The sequence below is a fragment of the Onychostruthus taczanowskii genome, unplaced genomic scaffold (genome assembly GCF_017590055.1).
Source record: "Onychostruthus taczanowskii isolate IOZ18803 unplaced genomic scaffold, ASM1759005v1 scaffold11, whole genome shotgun sequence".
Taxonomy (NCBI): domain Eukaryota; kingdom Metazoa; phylum Chordata; class Aves; order Passeriformes; family Passeridae; genus Onychostruthus; species Onychostruthus taczanowskii.
The window spans coordinates 456,922-473,636 of record NW_024497629.1 but is presented as its reverse complement, the minus strand read 5'-3'; the positions used below and the strand labels follow the sequence as shown (position 1 = coordinate 473,636).

Here is a 16,715-nt window from a genome sequence, read left to right as displayed (position 1 = left end):
AACAGTCCTTAATATTTAATTTTAAATTCTGACACCTCTGTTAATCTCCTTAAAATAAGCTGGGACTGAGATATTACTTCCATTTATATAAATAATTTAAACTAATTTCAAGAAGTTTGGGATTCTTACCAACGTTATAAAAACGTGAAATCATTTAAACTGTGAAAAGCACTGAGCAAGTAGCAAGAAGCTGGAATTTAGGAATCAAAAAGGTGGGAAATTCTTTATTTCTGTCTGGAAGGATGGCATTTGCTATAGTGATATTATGATAAAATCTTATGGAGTTCTAAAACTATCTGTTCAATTTATTTGTACATATTAAAGTTTAGCTTCATCACAGATGCAAATCATGTCATTAAAAGCTCTCCAACCCTGTTTATGCATCTAGGACATATAAGATAATTTTATTTAACTAATAAAAATGATTTTTAAAACCCTTGGTTTCTGTACTTTAATTAAATTCCTGGATCCATGTGCAAGTCATTTGGCACCTATTATGCAGGGGGAGGGGAAGTTAATTACATCTTTAGAAAATAAGAAATTTATCATTCACACTTTTTTCAGCAAAAGAGACACAAAATCCAGAGAACCCAAACAAGGATATTCTGTGTTATTCTATATATTTTGTTATGTAAATGCATGCAGATAAAATATCCAATATTTGAAAAAGTATGTCCCAGATTCTGCCAGCCATGGAAGGTGAACATAAGAATAGATAGATAGATAGATAGATAGATAGATAGATAGATAGATATGTTAAAAGTATTTATTCCTTTCTCTTTTTGCTTTAGGAAAATAAACCCCACCGTTCATGTTTTCACTTTTTTTCAACTCTGATGAGGGTAAGGTTGGAGAAATATGATCTGCTCCAAAGCTGATGAGTTTTGCATCTGCAGTTCTTTGCATCTGCAAGACAATGAATATTAAGAAATTCATAGCAGGCTCCTAAAACCTTCTGATGATGGAGGTTGGGCCCTTCTCCACTTGGCTGGTGCCAGCACTTACCTGTCCTGTGTTAGAAGGTCTTGGTGCAATGTCCGACAACCTGCTTAAAGAAGTTTCCTGTTATCCCAGTCGCCAAGGTCATGCAAAACACACTAATTCTTTCTTCTTTTATATCTGCTTTCCATATATTTGGAAAAGACCATTGTGTCCTCTTTGTTCTTTGCATTTGCATCCACGTTCTGCAAGAAATATCCTCAGAGAGCTGGTGCTGTCCCAAGAAGATAGAAAATAGGTAAAGCATGAAGAACTGAAAAGTTTGCAGAGGGGAGATGGTTTTGGATTAGGGACAAGTCTCATAAACACTTGGGAAGGGCAGGGAGTGTGATATTGGGGGTGAGACACTGGCACAGGCTGCCCAGGGAAGCTGGGGATGCCCCATCCCTGGGAATGCTCAAGGCCAGGCTGAGCAGGGCTTGAAGCAGCCTGGGATAGTGGAAGGTGCCCATGGCAGGAAGGTGATCTGGGTGATCTTTAAGGTCACTTCCTACCTAAACCTTTCATGGTTCTATGATGATTCCGTGATTCTCAGGGTATCACATCATGTTCAATAACTTGGTCCTAATATGCAAAGTGCTTCATGATCTTGGCATGGCATTCCTCAAAGACAAATTAATTCATCTCCTCTTGGCAGGACAGAGCCATTCACAAAAAAGACAGGGCAATCAGGTTGACTTATAGCAGAGCTCTGTGTAATTAGTTTACTGAAATTCTACTTCATAATCCCTCCCCATGGGAGAGTGTGTCACTGAAATCAGCTCAGCAAAGATAAAAGAGGTTCTTCATGGGTTTCATAACCAATTCAGCAGGGCAACAACTTTATGGGAGATAGAAACAGAAATATTTGAACAGAGGTAAATTTGCTTTTGAAAAGTTTTGTTTATCTTTTTATTGCAATTTAATTAAAAGCCACTGATAGCAAATCATGAGATTTCTGCTGCAAGAAGTTGCTCAGACAATCGTTTTCATGTTGATGATAAAATATTGGAGTCAAATCCAATAATTAAGCTCAGCAAAGAATGTCAGAGGAAAATTATTTACTGAGGCATCAATTCATGATTTGTTGAGGTATGGCATCTCATGACAGAGCCTGCTTGTTGTGAAGTTGGTCTGATGCATTTTGAGGCTGTTTCTTGGATAAATGGCATGAGGCAAGTGGGCACTGATTCCTGAAACTTGCTCTCATGCAGATACAATTTTGCAAAGAAGATAGAAAGAGAACTGCAATGACAGAGTTCTCTCCACCTCAGGGAAAGTTCAGAGGCTGTGATTATTTATGCCCCCTTTGGGATGGGAGTAGAAGATGACAGTCACATTATACCAACCCTGACTTATCTTGTCTCCTTTTGGCTTCTCATGAAGAAGCAATGGAAATGGTCCTTCAACAAATGAAGCAGAGGTGACCTTTTTAGTCCAAAAATAGAAATCAAAGTTTAGAGTACGCTGTAACACAGCATTGAGACAGGATCTTTCAAACAGCAATTTATTCTTGAGCCATTCATTCAGAATTAAAATTTCAACTCTGGACCACACTTGCCCAAATCAAGTCTGTTTCTGGCTCATCTCTTTACAACTTCCAGCAGCACTGATGTTAAACCAAATCAGGCCTTAAGGTGTAAGCAACAGGATAAAGTGACATGACTTGGAGACACATTCCATGTGATGTTGGACTATTTTGGGGTTTTGGGGTTTTTTTGGAAGCATGCTCAGGTTGTAAAGAAGTGAAAACTCATTCTCCCTGTTTGATCTTAATCATAATTCAAACTACTTTGTGATAGTAGACCAAAGAAAGAGTCTTGACAAATCTGCCACAGTACATCCATTTGGAAAATGAACCCATGCATGATAATTACTTTCAGACAGTCATTTTCTAACCAGTTTTCCATCCATCTTACTTTAGAATTAGAATGATCATCTTTCTCCAGTTTGTTATTCGTGATAAAGCAACATTAAACAATATTAGCAGACACCCTACAGTCTAATAGTTAGCAACTGCTTTTAGCTATACTGAAGCCTGCTGCAGAAGCAGCTGACACTTTTTTCTTTACAAAACAACATTTCTGCTCATTTCCTTCGGTGAGCTTTCAGATAGTTTTTGTTTCATTTCCTCTGGTTGAATGGTCAGTGGCCTTTGCCTTACTATTACTCCTTTATCTTTCTAAAAATTTCCACTTTAGTTGCTTTATCCTCTCTTATGGGACCTTGACATCTTGGAGTTCACAGACATCAGACAAAAATTCCATGATATTTTTTGATTTATCTGGGAATCTGATTTAACTTCATCAAAGTGTTCTCAGAACCTCTTCTACTTTTGTTCTGCTTTAATTTGCATTCCTCTGTATCTGGCATCACTTTTTTAGCCATGTGATTTGATCACACCTCAACCTCTTGTTGAAAATAGAATCAAAAATGTTATCAAATATTTATATTGCCCTGATTAAGAGTCAAGACGATCCAGTCTAAAAAAAATGTTAATGTGATGTACCACATTGTCCATTCCCTCATGGAATGATCTAAAACATCACGCACCTGAGGTCTTTGGTGGGGGATAAGATCCATCAAAGGCAAAAGAAATTGCTTAAAGGAGAGAGTTTTAGAGAACCACTAAATGCAAATGGAGAAGGAGGGGGGAAAGCAGAGGGGGATGCATTTGGGTAATGGGGGAGGCTGTAGTGACAGTGTCAAACTTTCAAGGAACAGGTGGGGTTTGTGTCAGGTCAGAATTTCCTGTTTATCTCTCTGTTCTGTACTAATTCCGACATTTCAAGATTAACAGGTTCATTTGGGACTGGGGTTTTTTATGCTGCAGTTGCTACCTCTCTCCTTTCCTCTGTATTCCTCCCATTCCTCCCATTAAAGTTGTCTGAAATTACACCTCTGACAGAGTTACTGAACACAATCACAAAAAAAAGAGAGGCTCTGAAAACACAGGAAGATTTACATACAGGCCAAAGTATCTTGAGTTTCTAGAGGAATGTATTCCAAAAACCCAGAATCCAGAGCATGTTCCAAATATGTGTCAATAATATGTGTCAATAATAAACAACAAATGATATCTCCTTGGAAAGCCACAGCAGCATCAATAACTGAACTGACTGGGGGGGTGGGGGTGGGGAGGGGAAAGGCAAAATTAATGAAGACTAAATAAGTAAGAGGGAATGTAATTAATTAATACAAGTCACCAAAATTTTACAGAAAACATCTCATAAAACAAATGCAATTTAAATTTTTGATGATTTTCCAAGGGTAGCTAATTAAGGTAATAACAAAGCTATAATCTATTTAGAGTTCCATCTGATGTTTGGCTTTTTGCTGCATAACATTTAGATTAAAAAATTGGCTCCACATCATATTTATAAGGCAAATCATAGGATATTAAGGAGAGGGTAATGCACAAACCTGCAAGAGGATTTGTCAAGATGGGAAACTGATGGAGAGAAGATGCTCTTAGTAGGGCTCTGCACAAGCTGTTACTTGGTCTGATGCTGTCCCATGTTTCTGGAAGGCTGGTTACAATTGCCATTGCTTGGACTCAATGATCTTAGTGGTTTTTCAGTTTTAATGATTCTCTGATTGTTCTTACATATCTTTTCCTTAGGAGGGATGCAGTTTTCCTGGGTTGTTTCTCTAACCAGCAGCTGTATTTTTGGCTCCTATCAGAGCAGTTCTATGGTAAGCACCCAAGCTCCCAGGCAAGAAGTGATGACAGGTGACTTGAAACCCTTGTAACAATCCACTTTGTCTAATTTAGGTGATTGAATTTAGGCAGGCAAGATTTCTCCTTGGAGGCCTCCAGAGCACCCTGTCTATTTCCACTGACCCTGTTGGGAATACAGCTCTTCTTTTGGGAGGAGCTTGACACTGAGTCAGATAAACTGGATCAGGTCCCCTTGGATCACTTGGCCTATATAAATCTACAGTCTCAATTGATAGGGAAATCTGTATCATTCACCCAGCCCTTCTTGCTTTTAAATTCATTAAATTAGTCCAGTGTGACAAAAACCTGATGCCACACGTGGGAATCACCTTTACTCTCTGTAGTGCATGTGCTGTGTCAAGAGTTAAGAGTATCCAGGGTTTTCATTAAGGACAAAATATGACCTGAATGAAATTCATGCTTTGCCAGGAATTTAGGGCATGAAAATTGAATATCCAGCTGGTGTAAGTGGAGACAAATTCACCAAGTTCCTGGTTTTATGAAGAAATAACAGTCTCTCCTTTTTCTAACACTCTGTTTTTCTTTTCTCTTTGCCTATGTCTTAGTTCCAGTCATTCATAATCCACTCTTCTATTTTTCTATTTTACAGCCATCCCACAGGGATAATGTGAAATATAACCAATCAGTATTTGTAAAGCACTTTGAGGCTATCAGGTGGAAGGAAGTGTATAAATGCAAATTGTTACTATTGCTCTTACATTGCTGCCAAGGGACCTGCAAACAGAATCAGGTCCCCATATATTCAGATATGCACAGGCTTAGTCACATCTGTGAAAGCCTCAGAAGATACAAGCTGCAGAAGCATAAGAGGATAGAAGTTTAATAAAATATAGGAAAAGGTCGTTCAGGGATTGTTTATGAGTTCAAGACTGAATCACTGTTCTATCACAGATTTTTGCTCCATTTTGCTCCTAGCATTGTCCTCAATACCTGCTTTTGGAATATGATTACTGTGTTGTTTATACTGGTGTAATCTCATACAGCTTTTATGAAGCAATCCTCGTGACTGTGGTTAGACATTCACTTAGTGACAAGTAGATCTCATATGATGAGAAATTATGGCCAAGTGCTTCTTGTCACTGACTATACATTGTCGGGGGCAGACCCAGACAAATGTCCCAGATGTTGGCATCTACATTTGATTAGGCAAATCCCATCCTATAATTACCTCTGTCAGTAGATTAAACACTGCCAGGGAACATTCCCAAGCACTGGAATGAAATCATGTATATTCTTCAGTTTCAGAATGGCGCCTGGAACTGTTCTGGCCTGAAAGAACAAGCACTTTCCCAATGCATTCCTGAGAGTGGCTCAGGATCCAGCACCAGCCAGGGACCATTCCAAGTGGCTGGTTTGGCTGCAGCTGCCCTATTCCAGAAATATCCAGGGATATTTCATGTCTATAGACACTGACAGGCTGTGCCAGCTGGACCCAGAGCTAGAAACTGGACCCTGGCACTTCTTGGTTTACTGGGGGAGTCATACCCACAGCTCGACACCCATCACAAGTGTGACTGGGAACATTCAGTGGTTCACAAAAATGTGTCCTGATGTCCAAGGCTGACAGAACATTTAGTGCCCTAATGGATCAGAGCCTTTTCAGTACCACTCCATGGGAACAATGTGGCAAAGGCGGGAAAAAGACCATATTCCCTGCAGGCAGATTTCAAATGCTTCACACTCCTGAAGCCACAGTCACGCAGGGTTTGGATTTTTGATTGTTTTTTTTCTCCTGTTTGTGTTTCTGGGGGATTGTTTGTTGTTGGTTTCAGATTGTTCATTTGTTTGCTCTTTGTTAGTTTTGGTGTGGTTCTGTATTTTTAGTTTTGGTATGGGTTTTTTGATCTGGGATTTTTTCAAATGCTGCATTACTCTGTAAAGGATAGAAAGAAAGAAGCTGAGCTGATACATTTTGCATGGACTCATGACCATGCAGGTTTGTTATTCATGAAACAATTTTTCTGGCTCCCCATTATAAATATCTTAAAGCAATGCAGCTTTTAGGAGTAATAAAGTACTTTAACTTCAGCCTCCTTTCCTAGGTAATAAATTAATTAGTTAATTCTTTTTTACTTCTTATTGAAACCACCATGTCTTCATGATATCACAAGGAGAGTTATTGTATATCTCTTGATTTCATGACAGTCCAAAGGAGTAAATTCCTGGATCTGGCTGCTCTTGCTCTTCCTGATCTGTTTCTCTCACCACACTCACCTCTGTCCTCACAGGATTCACAGCAAAGGCCATCTCAGGCCACCTCCAAAACAGCAGACTGAGGGGGACAGAATTAGCAGAGGCAGCTGCAATGAAGGAGAAGCAAGAAGCCTCTTGGGAGGATGTTTTATGAAGGTGGTCTCTTCTGCAAGATCTATGGTATTGCCTTTCAATCCTGAACCCACTGTTGTAAACAGAAAATAACATTGCTGTGATCAGAGCATCACCCTCTGATTTGGGCTAAGGACAACACTGCCCTCCATCCTCCATAAGGAGGTGAAATAGCACAAGGCAAGAATCCAAGATGTTGTCAGACCAAGAATTAAAACCATCTATTTTCTTACTGGGATCCTTGTGCTTAGGAGAGGATTTCCACCTTCCTCTGGAGCCACAACATTAAAAATACATTGCAGTACTTTCCCCAGTCAGTTTGAAAACTCACAGCACAGATTTGGTGTCTGTGTAAAACCCTTATGGAGGACGTGGGGAGCAGGAGTAATTGACAGTGCCACAGATCTCCATCTAGGGATGGGTTGTAGCAGACACCTTTGTTTCAAAGTACTTTTCTAAATAGCCAGAGACATGAGAATCAAGTCATATGGTGACAGAAGAAATGAATATTCATTGTTTGCCTTTTATGATAGTAGGAAGCACAGCAGCAAGAGCTGAAAAGATGGGGTTTAATTGTTGCAGAAATGATAAGGAACGCACGTGGGAATGCATTCATTTGATTTTTTTCATTCCTATGAGGTAGCTCCCTCAGTCATTTCCATTTTCTCCAGATGAATCAATATTTTCTCTCTAACAAAAGAAAACAAAGCCACAACTTAACCTCCCACCCACACAGAACATATTACTTAACTGCCTGCTGCTCCTAGCTATCTTCACAAGCTGTGTTCTTGCAGCATTTTAATTTTTCAGTCCTCTCAAGAAATATAATAACATTAACATTATGCATTTTATGATGCTCTTACTTCTTACAGATCTTGTAGCTCTTTTCTAACATTGGAGCTTTTATCAGGTTACAGTGTAAATTAGCTGTAAAAGATTAGAAAATGGCAAGAATGGATTTGCAACCAAAAAAATCCCCATAAACAGCAGAAAAACCTGTCTATATCTTTCTAATAAATGTCCAAGAAAGCTTCTAATTTTTTTAAAAAACCCTCACATTTAATAGCATTTTCAGAATTAATCAGGGGGGAAAAAATAAAACCTGCTCTCAAAAGCTGGATTGGCAAATTTCAAAACTAAACTTGTTGTAGGAAAGACAAAACAATCTTCTCAATGTGGAATAAAGCACCTTGTTTACACAAAATATTTTTCAAAATCTGCTTTTCATATGTGAAAGAATGGGCCATGTTTATCCAACAAACATTAACTCTTTGAAAACCCTGTCTTGTCATTCTTTACTTATGTTAGCAGTATTTTAGCAACTTCCCCAACAGCTCTGCAGCTCCTTAAGGAAATAAAACCCAACTGCAGGAATAAAACTTCCACAAAAAATCTAAATACTTGAAAATATATCAATATATAATCCAATACTTGTTTCTTCCCATACCAGAGATTCAAAGGCTCTTCAGCTTTTACCTATTACCACTACAGCCTCCTGTGCCTCTTCTGACAGCCTGGCTGTCCAGACTTTTCAGCGGTGTTTCTGTATAAAATCTCCAAAGCCAATGGGTGCAGGTTTCTGGTCCTGCAGGGCCTGACATTCTCCCTAAAAGGCACCTCAGTGTTTCATTCCCTTCCCTTCAGCTGGAAGGGTTTTCTCAACTATTTTCAAGACCACCACATAGCACAGAAACAAAACAGCCAATTCAAACACAGTAACCACAGGTTTTGCTTTGGATTATTTTCCCTGAAGGGTCACCCCAGTTCTTACATCCTTTCTCCACTGCACACATCCCCCAGTAGGATAAACAAACCTCCTCTGTCTCCCCCTTCCCATCCCTGCTCTCCCTGTGCAGTGCTGGCCCTGCTGTTCGGTAAAGTTCAGAACTGAATCAAGTCCAGGGATTTTTTTCTTATGATCCATATTTCTAAAACTAAACTCTATAGCACATAAGAGTGTTTCTTTCCCAGTTTGAGGTAGAAAATCATAAAAGTGTATGAACATGAACTAGTTGGTCTGAAGTTTGTTTTATTTGCTTCAATGTACACAGCCTCTGTTGCTATTCTGAATTATCCCTCCACATTATTTCTTCACTCTTTAATGTCTTTTTACACCATTAATTTTTACTATATCCACCCAGCTATTAAACCACAACAACTTAAAATCACTATGTCAGTAGGCCTTTTGTGCCTTTACTCATTTTTGAATCTCCATATGTCAATCTGGCTCCTGGGCACCCAACATGCCTTTTTTCAGTATCTAATCGGTGCACTTATGCCAACCCCTCAAGCCTGTTCATAATTCTTATTCAAACTATTGTGTCTCAGTAGCTCTTTGATCTGAACACAGTCCACCAGTGCGGCCTCATCAGAGAATCAGAGGGACTGTTCCAGACCTCCTTGCTTTAGGTTGCTCTGCAAGTAAATTTGGTTTGCTTTGACTTTCTGCTCTTTTCCAAAGCTTTTTCCAAAACCATGTCTACTTTGCCTTGTGCTGTAATCCCATTATTTTCTTTGTGCTGAATCATTTGTTTCCAAAGTTGTCTCCTTTCTGGGAATAGGCAACTTCAATTATTTTCCTCAGACAGACCTGCACTTTTTCCAAGCTGAATAGTCTCAAATATTTTGGAGTGTTTTTAGTTTCTCTCTATGGTTTGCTGTTTCTCTGAGCTCCAGACTCTGTGAACCATCACTCAGCTCCCCCAGCTAACATCCCTGACATGTCTGTTATTCCACTTTAAAGAGGATTCATTTGGATGACACCAGGGAGGATATAAATATCAGCATATCCCAGCACTGTTCTCAGAAAAGGTGCTGATGCCCTGCTTGTTTCTGAGACGTACTTCAAGCTGACTTTTTAGATCCTCCATCGATTTTGCCATTTGGGATGACCAATATAATGCACTGCTCACTTTTTCAACCACGTTACCTGCAGGGTAACCCTTGCAGGCACCTTCAGATCAGCAGTATCTGGGCTTAAAACCATCCTGAATTTGAAAGGCACAATGTGCTTGCAGCACCCATTCAAGCATCTAAGAATTAAGCCAGTTTTACCTGCACTAATGCTGGGTTACACGTTGTTACTGTGTACTCCCAGGGACAGGCAGGACCAGCTGGCAGTGCCCCTTGGCACTATTCTTTACCTTCCTTCTCAGGAAGAAATCAGCACAGTCCCACCTGTCACTGCACAGCTTTCATTGCCCCCTCTTTGTCTGCTCCATGTTTCAGCCATGCCGTGCAGGAATGCTCCACTGCAGCATCCTGACGGTTATTGTCCTGGTGTTGTCCTGGTGTGTACCAAGACCTCGAGAAGCTGCAGTAAAAAATCATCCTTTGCCATATCTTATTCAGGCACTAGAGGGACATGCCTGTCCCAGGGTGGTCCAGTCAGTTTGTGCTGTGTTCCTGGACTGTTCCTGTGGTCACTGGCTGTAATGAATCATCTCAACTACTGTCTGCAACCTAACAGGTCAATGGAGAATGGCTTTCAGCTTAAAAATGTGCAGGTTTAGATTAGATATTAGGAAGGAATTCTTTACTGTGAGGGTGATGAGTCACTGGATCAAGTTGTTCAGAGACATTGTGGACCCCCATCCCTGGAAGTCCAAGGCCAGGTTCGATGGGACTTTGAGCAACCTGATCTAGAGGAAGGTGTCCTTACCCATGGCAAGGAGTTGGAATTGGATGTTCTTTAAGGTCCTTTAGAACCCAAACCATTCTGTCATTTTATGATCTGGCCAAGCTCCTGAGCTCCTCTGCTCTGTGAAGGACACACTGGACAAGGCCACAGCAACCAAGAGAAGTGATTCCTAGTTTCTCCCTGCCAGACCAGCTCCCAACACCATCTCAGTCACAGGAGCAATAAGTGCCAAGGATCCAAAGGCTCCAGGCCCACAGCATCCAGGTATCTCTGCCACCTACAGCTTAGACATGGTCACAGTACTTTGTCAAGGGCTGTTACAAGCCTGCACGTGTAGAAATTAGGAATCAGGCTCTGGCTTCCCACTCAAGGTCTCCCTTCTGTGTGTAAGTACAAAGGCTCAGTAAAGCCGCTACATTTAGACTTTATACTCTGGGAGCACTCAACCACTGGCATAAGTACATCATAAAATAGACAAAGAGCTGTACTAGGTACCAATGGAGCTTAGCATTTCTGGAGGTTATTGAGGAAGGCAGTACCTTAAGATGTGAAGAGTGATGGCTGACAGGGTCTTTTCTGCAGAACTTCTCACCTTAGACCTCTCCTTGTTGCCTGTAAGAATTCCAATCTGCATTTGCAGATCAACTATATCTAGGCCACTGAATAAAAACAGCCTGAATTTGAAAGCCATGATGTGCTGGCAGCACCCAATCAAATACCTAAACATTAGACAGCTTTACCAATGCAGTTGTTTCCACACTTCTGAAAGGCTTCTAGCTCCCAAACTGAATCACTGCCTCTACAACCTAGCACAGGCCCTCCAAAGCCATCTCAGTTTGGCTCCTTCTCCACCAGTCCTGTTCATCCACACACAGTCATAGAGCCACAGGATGGTTAAATTGGAAAAGACTTCAAAGGTCACCAAGTCCAACTGCTAGTAGCAGCAGAAGCATGTGTAGAAGGAGTGTAGAAGCATGAAAGGGATTGCTGAATATGCTGTTTCTTCTCCAAAACACTGATAAATACTTCAAGCTGAGTGCAGATTGCTGTTTGTCTAGTACTGAATCTCACAGAGGCTACTAATATTTTTTTAGCTCCTCCATTTCCACTCACTCTCTTGTTCTCTCAGACTTTTCAGTGTCCTTGGTCCCATCTTAAAATCAATAATTTCTGCTTGACAAAACTCACTAAATCATAGCAGAAATTTGGTGAAAGGGGAGACACCAAGCAAAGAGCTGCATTTTGGGGGGTTTGCTTTTTAATTACGCTTCTGTGATTTAAAATTACAAACTAAGTACAAAGCTCCGGAAAAGCCAGCCTGCCTTTCCTCCTGCCTTTCCTGCAATGGGCTGTCAGCTCTGCTGGGGCTGGACCTGCTGTCCCAGGCAGTCCTGGCTTAGGCTCCCAGAGGAGCAGAGCTTTCTGTCTGGAGAGTTGGTGGGCAGCTCGCCTGCTGCAAATGCATTTCTCTGCTGCTCTCCTTTGGTCCGAAGGAGCTGCAGAATTCTCCTCCTCTTATGTAATGGCCTGCTGGTGTCTTTGCTTGGAAAGCCTCTTTTCAGCTGGAGGTTGTCAGGAGCTGTGTCCTACCTCTCTTGGGTCACTGCTGAGAGAGCAGCTGGCTGAGGGAGATGTGCCAGGGTGTGGGCAGAAAGGAGCAGCTCCTCTCCCCTTCCTCCCCTTGTGTCCAGCACTTCCCGGGGTCGCCCTGTTCCTCACAGGAGCATGGGGCAGCTCCGTCTGGGCCACCCGGGGCAGCAAATGGGGGAAAGGGGAAATTTGGGCTGGGAGCTTTGCCTGGAGCACTGTGTACTTTGTGTCGCGTTACCCCCGCCCCCGAGAGCCACAGCGCGGATGGGGCAGAGCCGGGAGCGGGGGGGATGCGGTGGGACAGCGGGATGAGAGCGGAGCGCTGCGGGGGATGCGGTGGGACAGCGGGATGAGAGCGGAGCGCTGCGGGGGATGAGGTGGGACAGCGGGATGAGAGCGGAGCGCGGCCAGGAGACGCAGCAGCCGCGGGACCGGAGGATGGAGAGAGGAGTGCGGCGCGGGGATGCTGCTGCTGCTGCTGTGGGAAGCGGATCGCCAAGTCTCCGGGCCGAGCTCTCCCTCCTCCGGCAACCGGCGGGGTTGGGGAGGGGGAGCGAGGGAGGGGCACGGAGGGGTCGGGGGACGTTAAAATGCAGCATCATCCTCCGGCCCCGGCGAATTCCGCGTGTGTGTGTGTGTGTGTGTGTGTGTGTAAAGGGGCGGAGGGGGGAAAGCGGCAGCTCTGCCCGCAGCTCCCGGAGCAGCGGGGCCGGGCGCGGGGCTGCGCGGGGCGCGGAGCGGAGCGGGCACTGCGGAGCCGGCAGCGCTCCCGGCGCAACGCCCGAGCCTCGCCGGAGAAAGGGGGGCACCGGGCGGGAGGGGAGGGACGGGAAGGGGGGCGGCGATGCTGCCTGGCTTGGGGGAGGGAGGAGAGCGGGGGGGAAAAAAAGGAGAGAAAGAGGGAAAAAAAGGCAAGGAACCCCCCCCTTTCCTCCCTCCCCTGCCCGGTCCCTTCCATCTCCGGCACACACACACACCCGCACGCACACACACACCCCATTGATCAATATTTGGCTGTCTTGCTGCAACTTGCTGCAGTCTTTTAAAGGAGTAGTAGAGAGAGAGGGAGAGAGAAAGGGAAACTGGCAGGAAGGGGTAAGGAGCTACACATGTCACATGTGCTTTCTAAGACGGCCAGGAGCATCTGCAGGCTGGATCTGGTGGAGGATGCTGCGGCAGGTGATACACAGAGGGCTCCAGTCGTTTTTCTACAAGCTGGGCTTATTCGTGAGCAGGCATCCGGTGTTTTTCCTCACTGTGCCCGCAGTCCTGACCATCATCTTCGGCTTCAGCCTGCTCAACCGCTTCCAGCCTGACACTGACCTGGAGAGCCTGGTAGCCCCCAGCCACAGCCTGGCCAAGATCGAGAGGAGCTTAGCCAGCAGCCTTTTCTCCCTCGATCAATCCAAAAGCCAGCTGTATTCGGACTTGCACACCCCGGGGAGGTATGGCAGGGTGATTCTCCTCTCCAAACCCGGAGGCAATATTTTGCATCAGGCTGATGTGATCCTGCAGATACACCGAGCCGTGCTGGAAATGAAGGTGAACTACAAAGGCTATAATTATACTTTTTCCCATCTGTGTGTGTTGAGAAATCAGGATAAGAAATGCGTGCTGGATGATATTATTTCAGTGCTAGAGGATCTGAGGCAGGCTGCCCTCTCCAATAAGACAACAGCCAGGGTGCAAGTGAGCTATCCCAACACTAAATTAAAGGTATGCTCTTACTGCATGCTTTTGCCAATTAAAGAGGCAGCACTTCATTTCTTGTCCTAAACAGCAAAGAGAAATATAATCATATCTATCTCTCTCTATCGAAATGTGTGTGATCTGGGCTTTCCTCGTGAAGCAGCTGAATCCGGTGCCTTGCTTTTGCTCTGGGCGAGGAGGGAGGGTGGGGAACAGGACGCTGCTGCCGGAGCAGGAGAAGAAGGGAGCGGAGAAGAGCCTGAGCACCGGGAGACCTTGCAATGCCTTCAAGGTTCAATTCATGGGGGGAAAGGGACAGGAGGTCGGTGGGAGGTTGAGAGCTGGTTTGCACTATCACCTTTTCCAGCCTCTCTGCTGTGGTGGGATAATTTGTCTTTAATGTGGCCAGGAAAATCTTTCTTCAAAGGCACAGTGAGGTCCTGTGTCTCCCTGCCCCTGCCAGGGCTGTAAGAGCAGCAGAAGCAGGCCAGAAGCAATTTCAGGTGTCCTGCCTTCTTTACCTGCATGCAAAGAAGGTGAAGGGAGGTGGGATTTTTTTTTTCCTCTCTCAGTGTAAAAATTATTAACTCTGTCACTGATGGATGGGCTGGAGTTTTGGGATGGATCCCATCAACTAGAGGCTTCCAGCAAAGTTGAAACAAGGTAAAAGGTGAAAGAAGTTTCAGTCCTCCTGATTAAAAGAACAAACAATTTGGCACAAATTATCTCAGGACTATTTCCCTGGCACACAAGCACCCATCTGCTTTCCCTCCCATCTGGAGAAATTCTGCTCATCAGGACTAATCTGCTGTGAGTAAATAAGGTACAAAGTTTGCAGGTAGCTCATGAAAGAAGTTTTTTGTGGATTACAGTACCTCTGCATGCTCCCCTGGGCATTGCACCAGAGGCAGGATTTATTTAACATAGTGTAACAAACTCCCTAAGACACTATTTACTCATGGCTCAGGTCATAGGGGAGAGGACATGCTCCTCCTTGTAAACCAGAGATCTCTGGGATTACCTCTCCCCCTTTTTCCAAGAGTTCCTTGGGGATAAGGGACATGCTCTTGCAAGTACCAGCACTAAGATCCTGAAGTTATAATTTGTTTCTTACTGTACATTTACCAGAAAAAGATCCCATAAAGTCAGTCCCTGTTCTGAAATCTGAAGCAGAGACACAGATTGATTTTATTTTATTGTCTTTTTCCTTCAATAAAAGTGCCAGGTGGAGCAGCTTGGATTTGGTCCCGTGGCTGTAGATGTTACAGTAATTGCTTTGTACAGAGTTGTGGCTGCCTGAGTGGAGTATGTGGAAATGAAAAGGTGTCCTTGCTACTGCTGGAAAGTCCTGAGTGCAAAGAGTGCTCGGAAAAACAAGTTATTCTGGATTAAATATCCCTGAACAAATTTTATTTTCTAGTGTGCTGCAAAGACAATCCCGCTACTGCAGAATTAAAGTGAATCCTTTACATTTTGCTTATTTTTAGAATTAAAATTTAGGTAGTTCAGTGGAGAACATTGATAATCTAGACTAACAGTGTTATAAAGCAGCTTTATACAGAAATAGTCACCCTACTCTCTCAATCCAGGTTAATTTTCTTCTCTAGACAAACCCTAACTGATCTTATCAAAACTAGGATGCAGTCACTTGCAATGTGTTTTTTTCATTAGAAGATTGCCTACAGCTCCTCCTTTTTTTTTTTTTTTTTTAAAGATAAAAGCAAAGGAAAAGATAATGTGGTCTGGATTAACTACATATTGGATTGCCAGATAATGCACACACAGAGAAAGGTTTTCCCAAAACATAGAAGTCTAACTCTGAGCACTGCCAAATACTATCCCAGTACCTTCAATCCCCCAAGGAGTTGTTGTGTTTCATCTTCTGGGTGAGGTAATAAACACCCTTAAGTAACTCAAGTTTAAAGCTGGACAGAGCAGGGAGCTTTCTGTCCTCTTGCCAGTGGGAGAAGGTAAAGCCACCAAAGCCTGTGACTGCACTTCAGAGAAAAGCCAGCAATTACAACCCATTTCTGTAGGTCCTGCTTTTACTGAGAAAGAGAAACACACTTTGCCACAATTTTCCTTCTTCTTGTGTATTGAGGACTCTATCATGGATCTGTGGTCAGCCCTGAACCTGGGTTGGTCTTCAGCAGTGGTGTGTCTGCAGAGACTCAGCTTCTCTGGTCTCTTTGGCTCCAGCTGCTGGGATTAAATTACTGTTTTGTATGAAATAATTCCCTAGTTTATCTCTGTCATCTTTGTTGTCCCATCTACCAAGGGTTAGGAAATTGTGAGCAACATCTTGTGAACTCCTTCAAACCATGGGCAAGATCTTGGTTTAATCCTGGCTCTCAGGCTGTTTACTGTCCTTCCTCTCTTTGCACCTCTGAGCAAAGGCTGTGGAAACTCAGGTCTGTATTTCTTGTTTTGAGGTGTCTCATTGTGTTTAAACAGGAACATTTCATGCCGCACCCATTTGGGTAGATGAGTTTCTGGATGTTCAGCAAAGGGAAACCTCTGTGGCTGTGTCTGTGAGGTTTTGTATTTCTTCACACTTGAGTTGTGACATTAAGGAAAAGTTGTGGCTAAACCTCATGGGGCTGCAAACAAGAGAACAAAATCTGCCTGCTCTTATTCAGTGTGGGCCAGTGTTCATCACCTTCACTGGTCCATGCCCTTAGGATCCTTCTCAGCTAAACTTTCCTGCACCACTAGGACCCACTAGGATCTTCTAGGCTGCCTCACTTTCCC

General features: G+C 43.3%; 1 protein-coding gene across 2 annotated transcripts in view; it reads left to right on the top strand.

Moving 5' to 3' along the window:
• The first annotated feature begins 13,230 nt into the window (after positions 1-13,230).
• The window catches only part of PTCHD4 (patched domain containing 4), an 80,295-nt gene continuing 76,810 nt past the window's right edge, over positions 13,231-16,715 (top strand). The window contains exon 1 of one of the 2 annotated variants that reach the window (XM_041421481.1): positions 13,231-13,817. In XM_041421481.1, the coding sequence (XP_041277415.1) occupies positions 13,392-13,817 (426 nt within the window). In that variant the 5' untranslated portion in view covers positions 13,231-13,391. Of the gene's footprint in view, positions 13,992-16,715 lie in introns of both variants that reach the window. The other variant, XM_041421470.1, reaches the window with a different exon arrangement.